General features: G+C 53.3%; 1 protein-coding gene across 1 annotated transcript in view; it reads right to left on the reverse strand.

The window, feature by feature from the left end:
• Positions 1 to 2637: 2637 nt before the first annotated feature.
• WDR72 (WD repeat domain 72) overlaps positions 2638 to 20798 on the reverse strand; it is a 40825-nt gene continuing 22664 nt past the window's right edge. Inside the window, exons 14-19 of the mRNA XM_015419741.1 lie at positions 15207 to 16006; positions 13527 to 13612; positions 11810 to 11892; positions 10750 to 10921; positions 6130 to 6237; positions 2638 to 2725 (exon numbers count right to left, since the gene is read on the reverse strand). Of these exons, the coding sequence (XP_015275227.1) occupies positions 2670 to 2725; positions 6130 to 6237; positions 10750 to 10921; positions 11810 to 11892; positions 13527 to 13612; positions 15207 to 16006 (1305 nt within the window). The 3' untranslated portion in view covers positions 2638 to 2669. The remainder of the gene's footprint in view (positions 2726 to 6129; positions 6238 to 10749; positions 10922 to 11809; positions 11893 to 13526; positions 13613 to 15206; positions 16007 to 20798) is intronic.

Below are 20798 nucleotides of genomic sequence, written 5' to 3' on the forward strand. Positions count from 1 at the left end.
CAAGGCTTCAAACAAGGAGAAGCTGAATCCTGTCTGTTTACAAGAATCAAGAATGGACAATACCAATATGTGCTTACTTACGTTGATGATCTGATTTTGTGCTGTCAAAACAAAGAAGAAACCAAGGAAATAGGTGATGAATTAAACAAAGATGTGGAGGTGAAACAACTGGGCGATATAAAACACTATCTTGGAATACAAATTGAGAGAATGGATGATGGAAGTTTTCTCTTGAATCAGAAACACAAAATTATGGACTTTGTTGACTCTATGGGCATAAAGAAACATGGAAACATTAACACACCAATGGAATCAGCTTACCTAGACCTGACCGATGGAAACTTACTTGAGAACAATCATGAACACAGAGAAGCAATTGGAAAGCTCTTGTACCTAAGCCGAGTTACTCGGCCAGACATCTCTACTGCAATTGGAATCTTAAGCAGAAAGACAAGTTCACCAAATAATCATGACTGGAAAGCTGTGAAAAGACTAGCCAGATATCTCATGAAAACAGCTGATCGAAAGTTATTGACTTCAGCCTCTGACGACCCAAGACTAGTTGGATACATGGACGCCAACTGGGGGAAGAAGGAAGAAGATGGAAAATCAACTAGTGGATACTTATTCTACTACGGAAATAGTGTGATTCACTGGGTCAGTAAAAAGCAACAAATTGTCGCTCAATCTACTGCTGAAGCAGAATGTGTGTCGGCTCAAGCTGCCTGCAATGAGCTAGAATGGATCATCTACATGCTAAAGGATTTTGGCATAGAAGGACCTAAGCCAATACTCATGTTTGAAGATAATGAGGCATGTATAAACATGTGCAAAGGCGAAAATACAAAGACAAGCAGCAGACACATCGCCATCAAATGTCTTTCAGTGAAAGATATGCAAAAGAAAGGACTGATTGAAGTTCAATACTGTCCTATTGAAGAAATGATCGAGGACATCTTGACCAAGCCACTCAACGCAGCCAAGATCGCAAACCTATGTAAGAAGATGAACCTCATTGATCCAAAGCAAGACTGAAATGTTAGAACTTGAAAAGGGGTGTTGGAATTGGAAGTTGCTTACACTTCAGCCATTACAGAGTTAAATGTTGTTTGTTAGGAAACAGGATGTTATGTTACATAATGTATTCAAGGGCGGGAAAATTTTGTGGGAGTTGTTTATCCTAATGAAGTGACCTGTAACCTTTGTATTGGTCAACTAACATCTCGTTTGTACAAATGCTTTGATCTAGCATTAATGTATTCACAAGTTTATGGTCCTTTGTGTGAACCAAAGAGGTAGTTCTAGAAGCCAAGAGAGACAGAAAGATGTAGCTGTTAGCATTTATTACTCAGAGTAACTGCAAGTATGTAACTTTTTATTTTATTTATTTTATCCAAAGTACCATACCCATATTTTATTTTGTTTTTATAGTAAATATATTTTTCTTTTACTAAGTGTGGCTCTTGTGTTTGCAATACAACCATCAACCCTGATTTAAGAATCCCAACAGAATGTCATTACTGGCTACTGATTCTCACATCTTGTTTGGACACAAATCCAAACAAACAGAGAGCCAGGGAGCAGCCCCCCCCCCCAGCCAGAGCCCTTAAAAACTTTTTATTTTTCCATTTTCAGCAGTTAAATGCACATTCTGAATACAATCCAAGGCCCAGAACCCAACATGTAGGTCTGCAGTACACACAGCAAAAGAAGAAAGTACACGGCCAATGTTAGCAATACTATCAAATAAACTACCCCTTTTCACACATAGAAAGAAAATATTGTCTCGTTTTCCTTATTGTTGTTATACGTTAAAAAGGGGGGGCAAGAATGCTTCCGTATTGACACAGGCTCTGCATAAAGAGTAAAGGAAAGCTATTTTTCCCCTGTGAGACTCGGAGTGCGTTTAGGGTCACCCACACCTTTAATCTGTTGTGAAATTTTAGCCGCAGTCATAACCTCCCAGATTTTGGCACCCCGCTTGAAAACGGTAGCTAATTTTTTGTTCTCCCACGCCCTAGCCTTTAAAAACATGGCTGCCACCAAAAACGAAGAAGCTTCCTGACAGTGAATTTTTAAAATCATCAGCGTACCCAGTTGTAAAGAAACTGATGACTCCATTGTCTTCTGTATATGTCGTTTTATCAAACTGCAAGAGAGTTGGGTTTTAGCACAACATGACCACTGTGCATGATAATAAAACAACCATTTTACCACATCTGGAGAACAATGTCAGCTGCTTCTGGTCCCATTAGAGAGCAAGGGTGGGGGTATAAACTGCATGAGTCATATTGGGTACAGATGTGCAGTAATCTGTCAGGTGTCAAACACCAATGTATGAAAATTTTAAATGGAATTCGTTGAGTGTTTAAAGAAGAGGAAGTGAACCGAGGGCCGGGCAAGACACATGGGTCCACTTGTCATTCCAGGTCCACGTGCCTCAGGCTTGCCATGCTTTTACCTGTGGATTCAGGAACTGTCTCCTGGTCACGAGGAGGCCAGGCCAGGCATGGGAACTGGGACAGAGAAGCAGGCAGCCTATGAGCCTCTGTGGGGTTCATGAGAGGGACTCCGTGGAGCCGAATAGGCTTTGTACAAAGCTGAAGAACTGGCTGGAGTCGACCAATGAATGACTCACATGGCTCTTGCTGGAAAAAGAATATTTTCTGCTAGCACATCTTACAGGAACACACCTTGGACATCCAAGGATGGGGCTTCTTCTCACCTGAAAAACAAAAATATGCATTGCACATTTCATCATATCTGGCCTTCTGATCACTGTTGCATCTTTTTAAAATGTGTCATCCAATAAACAGTCTTAAATTAGCTCTTGGAAGAGATCAGGACCCTGCAAGACCTTTTACAGTTCTGCAGGGCCTGAAAGACGGAGCTCTTCCACCAGGCCTTCAATCAAGGAGCTGCATCAAACATCTGAGGAGTGACCCTGTGCCCTGGCATTACCATCCATAGCCTATGCCCACCGCACAAATAAGCTGAAAGTTGAGCTGGTTGAGAATACCAACATGATTGTACTCAAATGTTCCCTCTAAGCTGAGTTAGTGTGAGCTAGCTCACAGTTTTTTAGCCTCCAGCTCACACATTTTTGTCTTAGCTCAGGGAGGATGGCTCCAGAGCAAACCAATTTATGCAGTAGCCAAATTTTTCGCTCACAACTTTAATGCCAGTAGCTCACAAAGTAGAATTTTGCTCACAAGACTACACAGCTTAGAGGAAGCATTGACAGCACTGTTATTCGGAAACCTACTGTTGTAGCACTTTATTAGATCATTGTTCCAGCCAGTTTGGTGTAGTGGTTAAGTGTGTAGACTCTAATCTGGGAGAACAGGGTTTGATTCCCCACTCCTCCACTTGCACCTGGGCTGGATGACCTTGGGCAAGCCATAGTTCTGGCACAGCTGTTCTTGAAAAAGAGCGGTTTCTGTTAAGAGCTCTCTCAGCCCCACCTACCTCACAGGGTGTCTTCTGTTGTGGGGAGGGGAAGGGAAAGGAGTTTGTAAGCCGCTCTGAGACTCCCTTGGTGGGGAGGGCGGGGTATAAATCCAATAAGTAAAAGTTTGCAGTGGAATTGTAGATGTTACAGAATTGTGGGCCTTCCATGAGCGCTAATTTGTTGAGGTCAATAATATTAGTATACGCCACCAACTGCTACCCACTAAATAACACATCTCTTACGTGCAGCTAACTGGGACAGCCCCAGAAAAACCTTGCTTGCAAAGAAAGAGGGAGGCCTGCTTTCTGTTCTGTAGGTCATGGCCAGAAATTAGGTCATTCAAAGAGGCAAAAGACTCCAGAAGGCACCCGGGCACAGGAGGGTGGAAGGGCGCAGGAATGGACAGGGTTTCAGTGCATTACCCATGCTGTGTCAGCTCATGTGCAGACTCTATGGCTTTCACAGATGGAAATGCACATCTCATAACATTCCAACAAGTTCGTGTTATTCTGTTTGAATAACTGTTATCATCAGCTTGGGGAGAAATCATGTCCCCCCCACCCCAGTTGTATCTTTTCTATACCGAAAAGTCCCAGAGACTCTTCAGCCTTCTTCTCCTAGGGAAGGTGCCCCAAATAATCTTGGTCGTCCTCCTCTGTGCATTTCCCAGCTCTGCAATGTCGTTTTTAAAGATACAGTGACCGGAACTGTACGCAGTATTCCAAGTGAGGCCGCACCATAGGTCTATACAGGGGCATTACAATATCACCTGTTTTATGCTCAATCCCTTTCCTAACAATCCCTAACATCGAGTTCGCCTTTTTCGCCGCTGCAGCACACGGGGCTGGCACTTTCATGGAGCTGTCTGCCATGATGACCCCAAGATCTCCCCCCCCCCTCAGTCTCAGCAAGTTCCGACCCGATTGGCCCATACCTGAAGCTGGGGTTTTATTTGTCCCACTGTGCATCACCATCCTGGACCGTGTCTTAATGTCCCTGCACGGAATCTCGCCCTCCCAAGCAGCAATCAATCATTCATGGCTCTGACTCTTTATTGCCAGTCCCCAAACTGCCCCGCCCCGCAAGGTTAGCAGCTGTGTCAGGACAAGCTCTACAGACTGGATGTGACAAGGGACTAGTAGGTTTTCCAGCCAGTTGATAGGGAGAGGAGACAAGAGCCCTAAATGCAGTAACGAAATCCAGTATCCCAATGAAGCCGTTTCTGTCTCTCTTGCTCTGAGCTGATTTTCGACCCATGACCTGGGGTCACGTTAGAGTCCTAGCCGGCCCTCTTTGCTCTTCACACTTGCCTGGCCATTTACGCCTGTCCACGGATCAATATGAGCAATTCTTGGAGAAATGCAATGTTGCCATGACAACCGGGCCACAAATTCTCAGTGGGAAGCTGGGCGGCCAGGCAAGGGCTCTCTGGAGATTTCCCAGTCTATAAAGAGTGAACGGATATGGAGGGAAAGCCAGAGGGATTCCTTGTTTGCTGCAAAGGTAATGATGGCAGCACAGACAGATGCTGCTCGGCTCAGATTTCAAGCTTTGAGGACCTATCCATAAGTGTTTTCCCCAGCACCTTCTTGCTGCTTTTGTGCATTCAAAGCCTCCCTGAAATGCCTTTGGATGCATTCTGACGGCGCCAAGAGGGTGTCTTGGGTCCCCAGGCCAATGTCAGACAAGGGGGGACGCTTGGCTCCAGCTCCGCTCTTCCTCTTTGCTTCAGTCCGGTAGAGACCACAAGAGAGATCGCATGCACTCTTCTCCAGAGGGAACCAGACAATGTGAAGCGGGAAAATGAATCTGCAGCACAGCTGGCCGACCGTTCGTCTCTGGTCTGGTGCATAAGCCGGGGGAAACTGGCAGGCTCCAGGAGCAGCCTGGTGCTCCCCACTCACGTGTTCGGCACCCAGCGCGGCTGTGCCACCGTTACCAGGCCACGAGGGGCACAGCACAGCCGAGAGGCGGTGAAGGACAGAGCCGTTCCTTGCTTCCTTCGGAGCCCTGCACTCTGAAATCCAGTCGTGCAGCAGCCACCGGCCTGGCCGGGCCCTGAGAGGGCTCTGGGGAACTGCCACAGATGCTGGGCCACACCCTTTCCCTGGAAATTAAGTCTCGGCCGTGCTCTCCAGGGAAGGATCAAGGATGCTCGGCAGCTGCAGCCCTTGTCAGGACGGGCTGCCGGACTTGGGGAGCTCTTAACTCAGCCGACAGGCCACAGAGGGGAGGGATCAAAGCGATGATGTGCAGCACTGTTCAGCTCACAGAGGGAAGAAGGAATGACCAGGTGCCGGGCCATTTACAGTCCTGGCTCACTTTTAAACAGAAGAGGCATCCAATGGTGTCAGTGAGGGGCAAATGCATTCTACAGGGGTCCTTGGGGAGCTCGCACGGATCTCCCTCCACCGTGGGGTATTAACACATTCCCCAAAACACCGCTGACCACAACGACTGGAGACAAGCCCATCAGATCTCCCCCCTGCGAAGCCTCCTGCCCCCCGGCCTCTGCAGCACCCCGCTCTCCCCTCAAGGGGCTCAGCCGACTCTGTACAGGGGGCCTTCTCTGCGCCCGCCTGCTCTCGCTCCGCCTGGGGGTGGGAATGGGCATGAAAGGAGCCCCCCCCCACCAGGGACTGACCTCCCCCCCCCCGAGAAAAGTCCGCAGTGCTGACCTCGGTTATCCGTCCCTTCCAAGATGTTCTGATCGTCAGACGTCTCCTCTCCTCCTGGGGAGATCTCAGGGGACAAAGAGCTGTCATGCTGGACCCCGGGGGTGGCAGCTAGAAAGAAACCCACACCCGTTACTCATGAGTAATTTTCCATTCCTTTTCTATACACACAGCATCCTTTCCCCCTCTGGACTGTTATCCATCCTGATTCCACTGGCCTTGGAGGGCTACAGAGAATTTGAACATACAGAACAGAACCCATATCGAAACTGGAGCAGAAGATGGGAAATGCTGAGCCCCTCCACTTCCTGCGCCTGGTGCTCTTGTTCTTCTGCCTGGGGTGGGAATGGGAGGAAAGGAGCGCGCGCACACACACACACACACACACACACACACACACACACACACACCCTCACAGCCAGCCACCTGGTGTTGTCCCCCTTGAGTTTTCAGCACCAGGAGGAGGAGGAGGAGGAGGAGGAGATTGGATTTATACCCTCTGCCCCTTCACTACCCAAAGGAGTCTCAGAGCAGCTTACAGTCCCCTTTCCCTCCCCCCTCCCCAGGACAGACACCACCTGTGAGGTCGGTGGGGCTGAGAGAGCTCTGACAGAAACTGTCCTTGAGACAGCTCTGACAGAACTACGGCTTGGCTTGCCCAAGGTCATCCAGCAGGTGCAAGTGGAGGAGGAGTGGGGAACCAAACCCGGTTCTCCCAGATTAGAGAACCCCTACACCAAACTGGCTCCAGGGACAGGAGGTCCTGTTTACCTGGCATTTTTTGCTTAATATGATTATTTTGTGTGTGGGGTGGGGGGAAGGGAGGTTCCCCATTGCAGCTGTCCTCTTTCAGCAGCATCTTTGGCCGGCTTGCAGGGGGAAGAGTAGATCCATTCTGTTTGATGGGTAATACTGCTGCCTCCGCAATTAGCTGCCCGTTAAATTTCTGGGAGGAAAGCAAATGTGTTGAGACCAAGGAGCCTTCTTCTTCCACGCTGGCAGAGGCCACCGATTGTGCCGCAAGCGCCAGAGTCCCAGCAGGGCCCAAACCGCGGCAGGGCTCCCTTGTGGCCCTTTGTGCCCAGTGTGCGGGGAGTGGGGGAGCGGGCTCGCTTTCTGAGCGTGCTTTGAATGGCATCCTGGAAGCACTTGGGGGGGGGACAGCCCTTCCTCCGAGGGGGGGGGCTGGCTGGCTGCTGGGCTTGAGCATGTGCTGCCTGTGCAGGGGGAGCAGGGCCAGGCGGGGCCAGGGCTGCCCAGGGGTGATGATCGCAGCACTGGGGCGAGCAGGAAGGGTGTCTCTCACTCACACGCGTGTCTAACCCGTAGTGCATATGGGAGGTGTAATGAAATTACTGCAATTAAAGGAGGCAGCAAGGATTTAAAACCACCAGAGGAGCCCACAGAGTGACCCAAAGGCACAGCAGAGTCCCCGCTGAGCCAGCTGAAAGCAGAAGCTCAGGCGCCTCGGTGCCAACTCTGGAGGCCCAAAGTGTTCCGGGAGTGTTCCAGACACGTGGCGCCACAGCGGAGGAGGCCTCGGTCCGGCTCACGGCTGCCTCGCCTCCAGAAGGAGCACTTCCAAAGAGGGCCACAACAACCGGGCCACTCTTCCCCTCGTGAGCATAAAGGGATGGAAGGCACTGGCTGAGAAAACGAGGCCCCCGCCCTGCCAACGCTGCGCTGCAGTCCGCCCCACCCCCCACCCCTTGTGATGCATGGCGGGCATTTATCATGTCGCCCAGACAAGGTATTGAGCTGTCTGTGAAAAGCAGGAAGGGCTCCGCACACAGAAGGTAGCCGCTGAGGCCCTTGATTGATGGCGTGAGATGGGGCAGAGAGCTGCCTGACCGGCCTCTCTGTGAAATGAAGTGGAGGAGCCCAAGGTCTTCCGTGACACGGCCTCTGCCAGAGCAACAGCCGCTTTATTACCGCCACCCAGAGAAAGGTGGGCCCCGGTGGACTTCTCCAGCTACCCGCTGCGCTGAACTGCAGAGGATGGCTGGCCCGCAGATGGGCCCGTCCGTAACAGCAGCTGTCAAAGGCAGGTCTGCCAAAGGAACAGGATGGCGGGAGGGTTCGAGGAGGAGGTGCCAGAAACAAGAGCTCCACCCTGGCGGCTGCTGCTGCACCCAAGACCCTCCTCCCGAGACCCACGTGGTGCTGCTGCTGGCTGTTCGGAAACCAGGGCCTTGGCTTGGCCTTAAAGTGACTTTCAAAGAGGACCTTGTACTCAAATGGTGCCAGAAGGAGGTCAACACAAGGGGGATGAATTCCACAGGATAACTGAAAAGCATTTCACTCATTCTAAAAGGAAAAAAAGGATTTTATGGGAGTTTTTTTCAGTACTCCCCAAAACTTGTCAAACAAAAAAAGAGAGAGAGAAAAAAAGAGCCCCCCGGGAAAAAAGTGAAAATCGCCCCCCCCCCGGCCTTCACATCTCTACGCAAGACCAGCTTTTAAAATGTTAGAAGCTGTGCATTGGCACTGAGAACTTATGGTTTCCTTACATGGTCTGAATGAGAGCCCTGCACAATCTTATCCTTGGTGATCCTTTGGACAGATGAGGCTGGTACGGCGCCTGCACAATTGGATTTTGTGTAAAAATACACAACAAATCTGATTTCTGCTGCATTAAGGAGTCCTCTGGTAAAACACACGGACAGAAGAATGAAGCAAGGGGCAGTTCCACAGAGCCTTCCCGTTTGCTTCCTTCACTACTTGACCACTAATATTAGAGAATATTGGATCAAGGCAGAGCTTTAAGTGAATGCCGACAAGACGAGCTACTGCGGGGGTTAGATAGCAAGACACAAAATTGAGTTGCATCCCTTTACAGGAAAGAGATGTAATGTGAAGCGTGAGAGCACCACGGTGTCACGCCGATGCCTATTCTGCAGGAGAGCTGGCCAAGCCAGGCAAGGGGGCCTCCCTCCAGACGGTGCAGCATATTTAGCCAGCCGGTCAAAAGGAGCTGACAGACCTCCCCCTCCCCTTGATCTGGAATCATGAAGTGATGCTCCACAAGGTACCTTTGAGACCTTCACTGACACTCAAACATATTCATGCCAGACTGGTCTGGAGGAAAGCAGAATTTACAGGGTTTGTTGGAAAGGCTGGAGGAGGAGGAGGAGGAGGAGGAGGAGGGAGGAGGCTGGGCTACATCATCCTCCAGGAGAGAGAGCCCAGCTTTACCTCCTGCTGAGACTTAGTTTTCCTGATGTGGTGACCTAAATCTGACTTGTGGGAACAATGAACAGTTGAGCATTCACTTCTTCCCATGCCCATGTACCAGAGATCCCCCCCCCACAAGCTGCTGTCTACAACTGTGCTTGTGAAGGTGGCATCTTTTTAAGAGTGGAATTCCCAAAATTCACCTGCTACCTTGCATGGTGTCTTACTAGCACTAAGAAAGGCCAATGCTACCCCTTCGGGAATGTTGTAGCCATGTCCAGATTGGCAGCAGGATCTCTGAAATGTAAAGCCAGTTTCTCCCCAAACGATCTGAAACCGAAACACACAGAGGCTACAAACCTGTCATGTTTACTTAGTGGTAAATCCTAGTGAAAAAATTCTGTGTGTGTGTGTGGGGGGAGCTTAATCCAACAGAAATGCTTGCAATCTGAGTTGCAGCTTGCATTGACTTCCTTCCAAGTAAATCTGTGTAGGAGTGATGTGAGGCAGAGCAAAAGGAGGTGAGAATCCAGTGTAAACAAAAGATAGCAACACACAAATCTTCCATTCTGGCACCATTACAACAATCTTGCTAAGAGGTGTCAGTGTTCTTTATGTCTAAAAAAGGGACCTCTTTTAGATTCCTGGAACGAGCACAAGCCGGTAACCAATTTTCCTGACAGACACATCCACACCATGAGATTATAAATTAGCTATCACAGAGAAGGCTCACTAAGAAGATTGAATGTAAACTTCAGGTCACTTAATTTTAAGGCTCAGCTAATGGGCTAAAGAAAATTGGATATGACTTTGTAACATAAATTCAGAACCAGACTTTCCTGCCCATAAACATGAGCACCATTAAAAGTTACAGCAACTCGCTCTGTTGTAAAATGAAATGATCTAACTATAAAACCCATTTCCACTATGTGGATTTTTCTACCGCCAAAGCATAAAGACTCCACATTTCGTGACATGAAGTTATAAAATGGGACCAATAACGTTTCTAGTGGAAATGTGATCTCATTGAAAAAATATAAACCTGAGGACACTGGCTCATTTCCATATGATTTGTAGTTCACTGACGTTACCTATGAAGCGACATGCATCAACTGTTTCCAATATGACCCTGACATCTAATAAAGAATGAAATCCTGGAACCATTTTGAACACCTGCAAAGCAATATCCCCTGTGTTCATCACTTGAGGAGGGAGATAATCAACAGCGGGCCCCAAGGGATGACTGCAGGAAGCAGCAGCAGCAGCAGCAGCAGGCTACTGCCCACCCACCCCCCACCCCCCACCCTGGGTTCACCTCTGCAATAACGCAGGAGGCAGGCAGGGCCTCCTTCCTTCCTCTGTGCAAAGGCCAAGCAAGTGCTGAGAGAGGGGGGGGGAGAGAGAGAGGGAGGGGGGGGGGGGAGAGGGAGAGAGGGGGAGAGCGTTTACCTAGCAAGGGACAGCTCTTGGGCCCTTCTGGCAGCTCAGGGTTGGGCTCCTCCTTGCTTGCCTTTGCCAAAGAGGCCGGCCCTGGCCCATGACCATTGGCTAACGTAGTCTGCAGGTTTTTTGTACTCCTCTGAACTTCGGCCAGCAGCACAGCTTGCATGGCCTCAACGACCTGTCAGATTGAGACTATATTAGTGAGACTGGTGGACTGCTGGTGGTGGAGAGGTTAACCAGACCTCTAGTACCACCAAACCCTGCTTCTTGGCAGGCTAAGGCCATTTACATTAAAAGCATCACGTAGAACACAAAAGGAAAAATATGCATTAAAACCTCTGGGTGGGAAGAACAGAAAACATGTTAATGGATAATAAATAAAAACAAACAAGACCCTGGACACTCCACCCCTGGAGTCAGGTGCAGGAGTTCCTGCTCAGCATCACGAGGAACCCCTGCACCTCTGTCTCAGCCCCAGCAGACAGAGAGAGAGAGGCCGGCAGGCTGCTGCTGGCACGATGGGTGGGTAGGGGCTCCAGAGTGTGATGGGGCACCCACCCAGGGGTGCCAGGGGGCCACGCTCTGCCCTCAGGGCTCTGAAGAAGGGCAAAGGGGCAGCAAGACTAAATCTCCCTCCTTCCCTTGAACTGCACCAAGAGCCCCACTCCCTCCACTCCGCTCCTGTGGAGGGCAATCAAAGCAGAGACGCTGGCCACCTGGCCCACCACGCCTCCTTGAGTGCTGGTCAGTGGGAGACACCACGCTGCTCTCTCCCCCCCCCCGTCACCCAGAGGGCTGGGAAGGCCCAAAGGGCTTGCTCAGCATTCAGTCCTGCGGCCCTCCTCCCTGGACAGTCCCTCAGTCACAAGGGGGGGAGGGGAGGGGGCTCACTTCTGGGAGGGGGGGCTGGCTGTCCGCGTCTTCCCAGTGAAGCCTGGCCAGGGCTGTGCAGTGCCGGGGGGGGGGACGGGACGGGGGCAGGCCACTGCACAGCAAACAGCCCTTCTCCCTCAGGACATCACAGTGACCGGGTTCCAAATGGAACTGAAAAGTGTCCGTTCCCTACCTCAATGGATTGGTCTCTCCAGCAAGAAATAAGTTTTACAAGAGAAATATTCTCCGCATCACGGGCAGGAAATCCAAAGGTGCCTGGAAATATACAAAGCGGGCTGGGTGAGAAAGCCGGTCGGTCGTCCAGAGGTGGGGGCGGGGAAGGGTTCAACGGGGCCAGGCAGCACACAAGGCACCTGCAACGAGAGGACGCACCCCTGTGTGTGTGTGTGTGTGTGTGTGTGTGTGTGGGCGCCAGTCAACCATCCTAGTGCTGCTGAGCAGCACACTGGGAGGTCTGCAAGCAATCCACATCTCACACTTCTTGTCATCCAGTTTAATCCATCCCACCCAACTCAAGCATCGGGGCACCTGCAAAGTCCTTGGGTGGGGGTGGGGTAGTTGCCACTTGTGCTTCCCCAGGCATGTGGGGGGCTAATTCTGGTGAGGACCGCTGTGTCATGGGCAAGGGGTTCAGCCACCCCTCCCCGTCCATCTTTCTGACCTGAGCACTGGGGAGCTTCTGCTCCCAAACAGGCCGTTTGTGTTTTCAGCCTGAGAATCTTCGACCTGAGAGATTCCCGTTCCGTGCAGCTTAAGTAAATTGGTTCACTTTTTTGGGATTCAGGACGTCACCACGTTGCATGAACAAAGGTGTATTAACCACTCAAAGGTCAAATTGCCATGGTGAGCTAAGGGGGAAATAAAATCCTGGCTCAAACACTGGCCATTTAGACAGTTGTCAGAAGAAGCATAAGAGACCTGTTTCAGTTTCCAAATCTCTTTTCCAAAGTGTTTGGTCAAGAGCAGACTAGAGCAAAGAGCAGGTAAACTCTTTATCCCAGTAAAAATAACAAGTCACTCATCTCTTTTCAAAGGAACTTCCAGCTGAACATGAAATCCACACAAGAAATACATTTGAGCTCACATATATAATAGGAATCACACTGCAGCTGGTGATGATGAGCTTGCACACCTGGGACCCCCCCCCATGCATGCATGCATGCGTGATCTGTGATCACTATGAGGACTTTGCATCATGTGAATCAGCCCTCAGGACTTCTACGGTCTTTCCTTTCCAGACCAACAAAGTTTAATTCTGGGTGCACATAAATCCTTCTGCCCAGAATTAAACTTTGTTGGTCTTCAAGGTGCCCCTCTGGACTCAGACTTTGTCCTAACATTTATTCCTGTGTGGGCTTTCGTGAGAGAGAGCTCACTTCTTCAGGTACAACACCATGCAGTTAGTCTCCAAGGGGCCACTGGACTCCCATTTTGCTTTCAGGGGAAAAACAAACCACCACACATTTTTGTTTTCTCCCTTCTTTTCCGCAAGCGGTGGCAGGGAACAGCCTAGAGGGTTAGCTGTGTGATTGCCTCAGGAAAGACCTCTTGAGAGGCAACATGCTGTTTACACAGCTGTGTGATTATCCCCTTACAAGGGGGGGGGGGTTAGTTCCTCCATCCAATCTACAGCCAGCAAATTAAAGGTTGTGGTGGCTAGTAAAGGACCCTCCTGAAATGCAGGCTTGGCGTCCCCCCAGGCGTCTCTCCTCTCCTGCCAGGCTGGACTGGGGGCTGACCACCACCCTGCTTGGCTCGTGAGATCAGGCTGGCCTGTGGGCTGTCCGGATCAGGCTGGACCTCCCTTCCCGAGGGCACCGGGAAACAAGCCCGCCACGTGCCTCTGCCTGCCTGCCCACCGCCCTGCTGTGTCTCCTGGTGGTACTCACCCTCAGAGGACTCCTCATGGCAGCCGGTGGTCCCAGCAGACGGGGTAGCTCTCCACTTGGTGCGGACCGACTCCACTTTCTGTGTGCTGGACAGAAGTGGGATCAGCGATTACTTCAGGCGGCAGAGGACCCACTTCTCTATCAGACAAGCAAGGAAGCTGCAGCCTGGCAGCCCCATCAGCCCCTCCCACCCGCCCAGGCTCAGCTCTTGGTCCACAGTGGTTGGAGAAGACAGTGGGCCAAAAAGACGCCTGAACAATGACACAGCAAGTGGCGACCCTTTAGGGGAAGGACTCCAGAGCATCACAGATGGCCTCCAAAGCAACTCCTTCTGGCTCTGGCAGCCACGCTGTGCACGGACAGCCAGAGTGGTTTCCAGAGGCAGCCGGGCCAGGTAGGTGCCTCCTTTCCCAGCCCCGCTGGAGAGCAACAGGAGAGGGCCTTCCCACCCACCACTGTGGCCAGAGCGGCGTCAGAGGCCTGCCTCGCCTCTCCCCCTCTGCTCCAGGACGCGTGGTGACGGAGAGGAGGGAGCTGGCTGCTCTCCAGTGGTGCCCAGTTCCCGTGTGAGGTCTGATGGGCCTCTGCTCCCGGGAGACGGGGGCACAGAGGCTCTCCTTTGCAGAGCACTTGGCCTGCACTTCTGGGCAAGACAACCAGCGGCGCCACTGGTGGTGGTGTGGGCGGCGGCGGCGGGGGAAATGGGCTGGTGCTCCACCCACTTCAAAGTTGGCCCAGTGGGCAAGCGAGCATATTTGGCCGGCCTCGTCGTTCCCAGGCGCAGCGACTGGAAAGTCAGCCTTGCAACGGTGGCCTGAGCGGTGTCTGGTGAAAAGGGCTTCGGCCCTGCAGAGTCAGGCCTGGAAATGTGAACTGGGCTACTGTAAAGAGCTCTCTGAGGGGCTACCCCTGGTGGCTGTTCAACGGTCGGCTCCTCTTTTGTACCATCATGACTGTTCTACAAGGTGCTGAAGCTGATGCCAGCGAGGCCGGCCTCACACTTCTACAGGGGTCGGCTGGGGACCTGTCACACAGCCAGATGAAAGCCCTTCTGGCTCCTCGGAAGGAAGAGGAGGGCTTGAACAGAGCAAGCACCAGGGGAAATTGTTATTCCCATCAATGCAGCAGATAATGAGCCCGATATTAAATCCTTCCAGAGTTGATGTTCCGTGGGTTGGAAGCAGTGACAGCTGGCAAGAACGCGAGTGGCCACCATTGTTCGCCCGAGTCAGGTGCCAGCAAAGCCTTTCTGCTGCTGACTCGGGCCAGGCCGGACAGTCTTTATGCGGGCTCATGAGTGGGCACAGGCCAGGCATTACAAAGGGAGGAGCATTTCCGTCTCTGCGGACGTGCTGTAGCAGGCTTCAGCAGAAAGCAGCCCCCTTTCCTCACGGAGACTGATGGAACGCAGACGTTTGACAAAGTGTGTCTACTTTCTCACAAAAGCTTCTGCCACCTGAACTTCAGCAGTCCAAAGATTACAGTGCCCTGGCAGGCAGGCCAATTGTTGCTTTGGCCGCAGGGTGGGGGGCACTGGAGTGGCCAAGCACCCTGAGAGCCTGCGGGGACCGCCCCGACCTCCAGACGTCCTGTGACAGGCAGGCCAAAGAATGTGGGTCCCACCCACCGTTTGCCTCCTCGCAGGTTGAGGAGAAAGCCCCGGGAAGGGAAAATGCTTACCTGCTCTTGTCCAAAGGCATGCTAATTATCCTCTTGACTAAACAGATCCTGTTCAGTAAAGAGACGAGAGTTGGGGGTCCCTCCGGGGGCCCGCTATTTTTTGTACGTCCATTGGGCTTTCCTGGGGGTTCCTGGGCCGCACTCAGGTACTTGTTCCGCAAATCCAGCACTTTGCTGGAAAACACACTGACTGACTGGCTGTGCTGGTCCCACGGAGGAGAATTCGTGTGGCTCCATCCTGGCAACATCAGAGAGAGGCAATGTTCTTTGGAGACTAGTCCAAAGGAGACTGGCCAGAGAAGCCTTGGAATGCCTAAATGCTGGACGCAGAGGATGTCAGTCTCCCTGTCCACCCCCCAAGGCAAGAGGCACGCCAGGAGGAGCTTGGCTGTGTCCGTGGCAACACTGATGCTGACTCTCCCCGAGGGCTGGTGCCTCCTCTTTTTGGAGCTCTTGGCCTTCTTCTGTCGCTTGAGGCCTCCACCTTGTTCCAAACATCCAGCCGCAGGGACGTCCCCAAAGTCCTGCTCCTCTCCGGGGCCATCGGGCGGGGAGAGAGCGCCGGTGGTCTTGTTTCTCCTCAACAGGAGCGTCCCTTTCTCGGCTGTGCTTTTGACCCGCTCCAGAGCATCGCAGCTGTGGAGGGAGTTTGAGGACTTCAGCCCATTGAGCTGAGATGAGCGCAGCAGTTCTGTGAGACTTTCCAGATCAAAGAGAAGGATGTGGAAATTTCTATTCTCCCACTTTGTCTTAATGGGCAAGATGGTAAAAGGCCACTGGGCACGGCAGACCGAGGAGAGCTGAAAACATCAACAACAACAACAACGGCACTACATTAAGAACAGAACCCCAAGGCATTGGGTGCATCCCCTCTGGGCACCCCAGGAGCTGTCCCCTCTCCAGGAATATGCTATTTTCCCATCTCTGCCCCCGACTCTGCATCGCTGCTCCAGTTGCTGAAATTAACGAGGCTTAGAAGGGGAAGCAGCACGCTGAGGGGGACCAGAGAGGGGCTGTGGCTCCGGGAGGTTCATGACCCTGGCTCCACACACCGCCCCCCAGCAGCACCGCCTCTGCTAACAGGATCAGGCCGGAGGTGGGGGGGGGAAGGGACTTTGCTTGCGGCCCTGGAGAGGAGACCACGCTGACCTTGGGGGGGCAGGGGCCTTACGTGGCACCAGAGGCAGCTTCACCTGCTCACGGGAGGTGATGTTAAGTGTCCATGTGAAACCGGCATTTATGGATGAGCGCTGCACCTCCAAATGGGCTCTGTGGTTGCAGCCAGTGTTCCCTCTAAGCTGAGTTAGTGTGAGCTAGCTCACAGTCTTTCAGCCTCCAGCTCACAGATTTTTGGTCTTCGCTCAGGAAGGAGGGCTCCTGAGCTAGCTAATTTATGCAGTAGCCAAATGGCTCACTCACAACTTTAATGCCAGTAGGTCACAAAGTAGAACTTTTGCTCACAAGACTCCACAACTTAGAGGCAGCATTGGTTGCAGCTGCTATGAGAAGGTGTTGAGAACCACACCTTTACCCATGAGCGGAATGATAGATGGGCACGAAACAAAGGCAAAATCCTTGCACTGCAGTTTGGCAATGATGACAATTTGGGGTGCTGAACAGGAGCGGGGGAGTCTCTTTAGCTCTGTTCTAGTCCTGCCTGCTTCACTCACTCACTGTTTCATAATTTTGACTAAGCCCTTCTGCAAATCCAGCCAGCCTCCTGTAGACAAGGAAAGAAGAGCCCCAGTAAGAACTCAGCAGAGATAGGAGGCTGAATCCCCTATTTGGGGAGGAGGGTCACCCTCCCCTCTCCCTCACCCCAAGTACATCAATACGTGCTATTAACCTTAACCGGTCTAAGTCAGACACGCGGCACAAACATTTGATGGAAAGTGCAATTGAATTGCTATTTTACCAGGCGACCTTTCCATCTCCAAAGGCTCCACCGCTGGGATTCACCTGCTTCAAGAAACTCTTCCTTGCCCATTAGGAAGCGGAGGAGCGTCTGAATTCCTCCTCATGCAGAGGCATTCCAGGGAGGGATTAGTGCTGAGCAGAGGGGTGGCCGGGCGGGGGTGGGTGGGGTGGGGTGGAGGGGGGAGTGACTACCAAAGCTTTCACTTTCCGCAAGGGAACAAAGAAATGGAATTGTGCAGTGGATTTACACAGGAAAACCCCATTAGAGGGAGAGGTCACCACACCCGCCTCCCTCTCTAAATAAAGGACTGGATTCCCAGTGGCACTGGCGTGGCTATTTATACCTGTGGAAGGAGAGCGGAGAGCTACCCTTTACCCCCCCCCTCTCCCGGCCAAGCCCAGGGGTGAGAAACTGCTGCCGACAAAGGCAGAGGCAGCCCAGAGAAGAGCTCGGAGGACCAGCTGAGGCGCAGGGGTTTTGCTGCAGTCCTCCACAGCACTGCCCAGTTCTAGCCTTGTGGGCGTCCTCTGCCTTTCCTGTCGCCCTCCAGGGGACCTCTCCTTCTGCCAGAGTGACTGGCCCACAAGGCCTGGGGCTTCTCTGGCCAGCGCAAGGGAGGGAATCTGTGGGGCAGCACAGGCCGCTTGTGGTGGGCACCTTCCCAGCCCCGTCTGCCGATGCCTCCCAAGGCTGCCAGAGCACTTCTCTGGCCCCTCTTCCTCCCCCCCCCCAGCATTGCCGCGTGCTGACCTCTAGCCGCGTTCCCAAGACGGCAGCACGCTCTGCTAGTGGCAGCTCCGGTTCTTTCTCGGAAGAGTGGACGGGGCAGGGCGAGAGGTAGACACAAAGGAAGAGGAGACAGCCACTCTCTGCCCCAGAGGGCTTCCCCGGAAACAGGCACCCTGAGGAAGTGGCTTGGAGAGTTGTGCAGATTGCAAAGGGGAAATTCTCTGCCCGTCCAGGGCTGGCGGAGGCAAGCATTTCCCCTTGACGTACCTGCCTGGTACGTGTGGAGAGCCCAAAGTGCAGGAGCAGGCCTGCTTTTGACCCCCCCCCCCGCACAGGCAGTCCAGAAACAGGAAGAGAGGCATGGGGCAGGGGTCCCGTTGTGGCCCGGATGGTGCACAGGGGAGGAGGAGGGGGAGGGGGAGGGAGGAGGAGGAGGTGGGAGGCTGGTGCCGGGCAGCTGGCTGTCCTAGGAGGACCCAGTAGGAAACTCCGCTCTGCCTTTTCAAGCTTGGAATGAGGAGGCCTGGAAAGAAGTCTTGCCCATACAGCCGCCTTGAAGAAGCCTTCTTGGGACAGACCACAGAAGGTGGCGCTTAGGACTTAGACCCCGGCTCTTCATTTCGAAACCCTCTCACACACACACACACCCGCCCCACCGGCCCCGGGCTCGCTGTGTGCTTGGCAGCCGGGTGATTGGCAGCACAAATAGAAGGCAAACGAGAAAGCCCTCAATTGCAGCTGAGGCACAGGGAAGAGGCCCGGGGAGCGGAGCCGAAACATTATCCAGATAATAGCAGAGGCAATCTTCGGAGAGCACCACGCCTCTCCGAGAGCAGCAGCAGCCCCCCCCCTTTCTCTCTCTCCTCGCTGTAAAGTGGAAGAGCACCTTTTTGCTCTCTCCAGCCACGGCAGGGGTAAAGCAGCAGAGTGTGTGAAACTCACGGACTGGGAATAAATTACTATATTGGATACCTTTTGTTTTCTTTCAGCAACTGGCTTTGCTGCGTATCCCTGCCCTCGTTGCCAGTTAAAGTGGAGATGGCTGTGCCGCTGGAGTGGGGGGCTGCCCCCCCCTCTCATCTGGGGCGCCTCCTCCGTCCCTCTGCTCCAATTGCTCAGGCAAGCAACACGGGGTCAAGAAGCTCCTTCGACCTTTCCCAGATAACTCCCCCTGACCACTCACTACGGGAAGCAATCTACGCTGAACAGATGGACACTTTTGGCAGGCGCTATAAAGCTGAAGAATATCAAGATAAATGGAATTCACTTCCACCTTCCAGCTGGTTTATGAGCATAAGATATTGCTTAGCAAATTCAGCAGGCAGTTTGGACGGGGAAGTGGCTAGCCCAGCAAGCCACTGAGTCCTGGTTACGGAAGAAGCCACCGGGAATTTCCGGGGTGTTGGGGGTTTGCGTCTAAGCATGGGTACAACACTCTTCTGTGTGGCAGGTTGTTTTGCCTTTCACTCCCAGGCCCCTTGAGGAGCTGGGCCGAAGGGAAACCTAAGAACAGCCCAGATGCACCCTGAACCCCAGCACACACACACACCCCGCCCGGCACTCAAAGGCAGCGCTCCTGGCCAGACAATGGAACCTGGAAAGGACAGAGCAGGAGCCATAGGAAGCTCCTGGGGGCTCCTCTTTGTGACAGCCAATTGCCCAGGGAAACTGGGTCTTCTTGGTGCCTCCAGCACAGCTCGCCCTTTCCCATCCATGACTGATCACGCCTCCCTCCCCCATTCTGACCTCCTACCCCTGCGGAGAAGCAGGTTGTTTGCGGGGAGGAAAGGACATGCCTGTGACCTCTGGGCAGTCATGGGACAATTCAAGAGGGACCCCAATGTGAGAGGCGCCCTTCCCACACTGCAAAGTCCCCACTCTTCTAACACCTCTGGCCAGAGAAGAGAAAACCCCTCGATCTGCAAGCGGAGCACCTACTGCATCACGGGGACTGCCCCCCACGGGCCACCAGGACTGGCCCCTCGGTGGGCTGCTCATTCTAATGTTCTTCCAGAAATGAGAAGCATTCCGTGAGGGCCCCCCCCGGGGGCTTTCTGCCCGGCCCCTGGACGGAACCCAGTGCAGCAGCCCGGCACTGAGCCACCCAAGCCGCGTGCCCAGGAACGGCACCTAGAGCCAAAGCAGCTGCGGGTGGCCTCGGTGAGTGACCCACGACTGGCCAGAGGGCCACTTCAGAGCACTTGGCCGGGACGAGCTCGGATGGATCTGCCAGAAGGGCCAAGGGGGTTCCAGGGACCCCCCCCTCGCCCACGGGATGCCTGCTCCGGGGAAGCCCCCTGAGAGCAGCAGCCTCCTCGGCAGGGGTGAGGGCTCTCCAGCCAGCCCGTGGGCCACGCCTGCCTGCCTGCCTGCACGCACTCCGGAAACGGGCCCTTCCTCACAGAGCCCTGCCCACAGGACGCTCCTGCTTGCCTGCCTCTCCCGCCACAGCCCAAGGAGTGCAGAAGGAGGGCTGCGGGGAGCCACAGTCCTGAGGAGCTGCTGGTCCAAGTGGGAGTGTGTCTACTGGCCACGTCTTGAGCCAGCCCGTCTTAAGTGCACAAATGGAGCCATCCCACTTTGCTCTTACCACCACTCTGTAAGGTAGGCTTGGCTGCACGAGATCCCCTGGTGAATTTCAGGGCTGAACAGAGACTTGAACCCTGACCCCACATACCACGGGCCATGTAGCCCACCACAGCGGCTTGGGGCTCTGGCACAGAAGAGCTACACGACCCAGTTCATCTGCCCCCCCCGCCCCGCTACCACTTTCCGTACAGCACGAGGCTCATGCCGAATGGGCAGCTGCCAGAGCAAGAGGTGGCCTTGGCATGGCTGTGCCTCCTCTGAGCAAGGCATGCTGCAGAGGGAAGGGCCCAGGTCATGCTCCAGATGCAGAAAAGCCTTGGGGAGGGGGGGGGCCCTGCTCCTCCCGGGGCCTCGTC

The sequence above is a fragment of the Gekko japonicus genome, unplaced genomic scaffold (assembly GCF_001447785.1).
Source record: "Gekko japonicus isolate JY-2015 unplaced genomic scaffold, Gekko_japonicus_V1.1 scaffold1945, whole genome shotgun sequence".
In the NCBI taxonomy this organism is placed as follows: Eukaryota; Metazoa; Chordata; class Lepidosauria; order Squamata; family Gekkonidae; genus Gekko; species Gekko japonicus.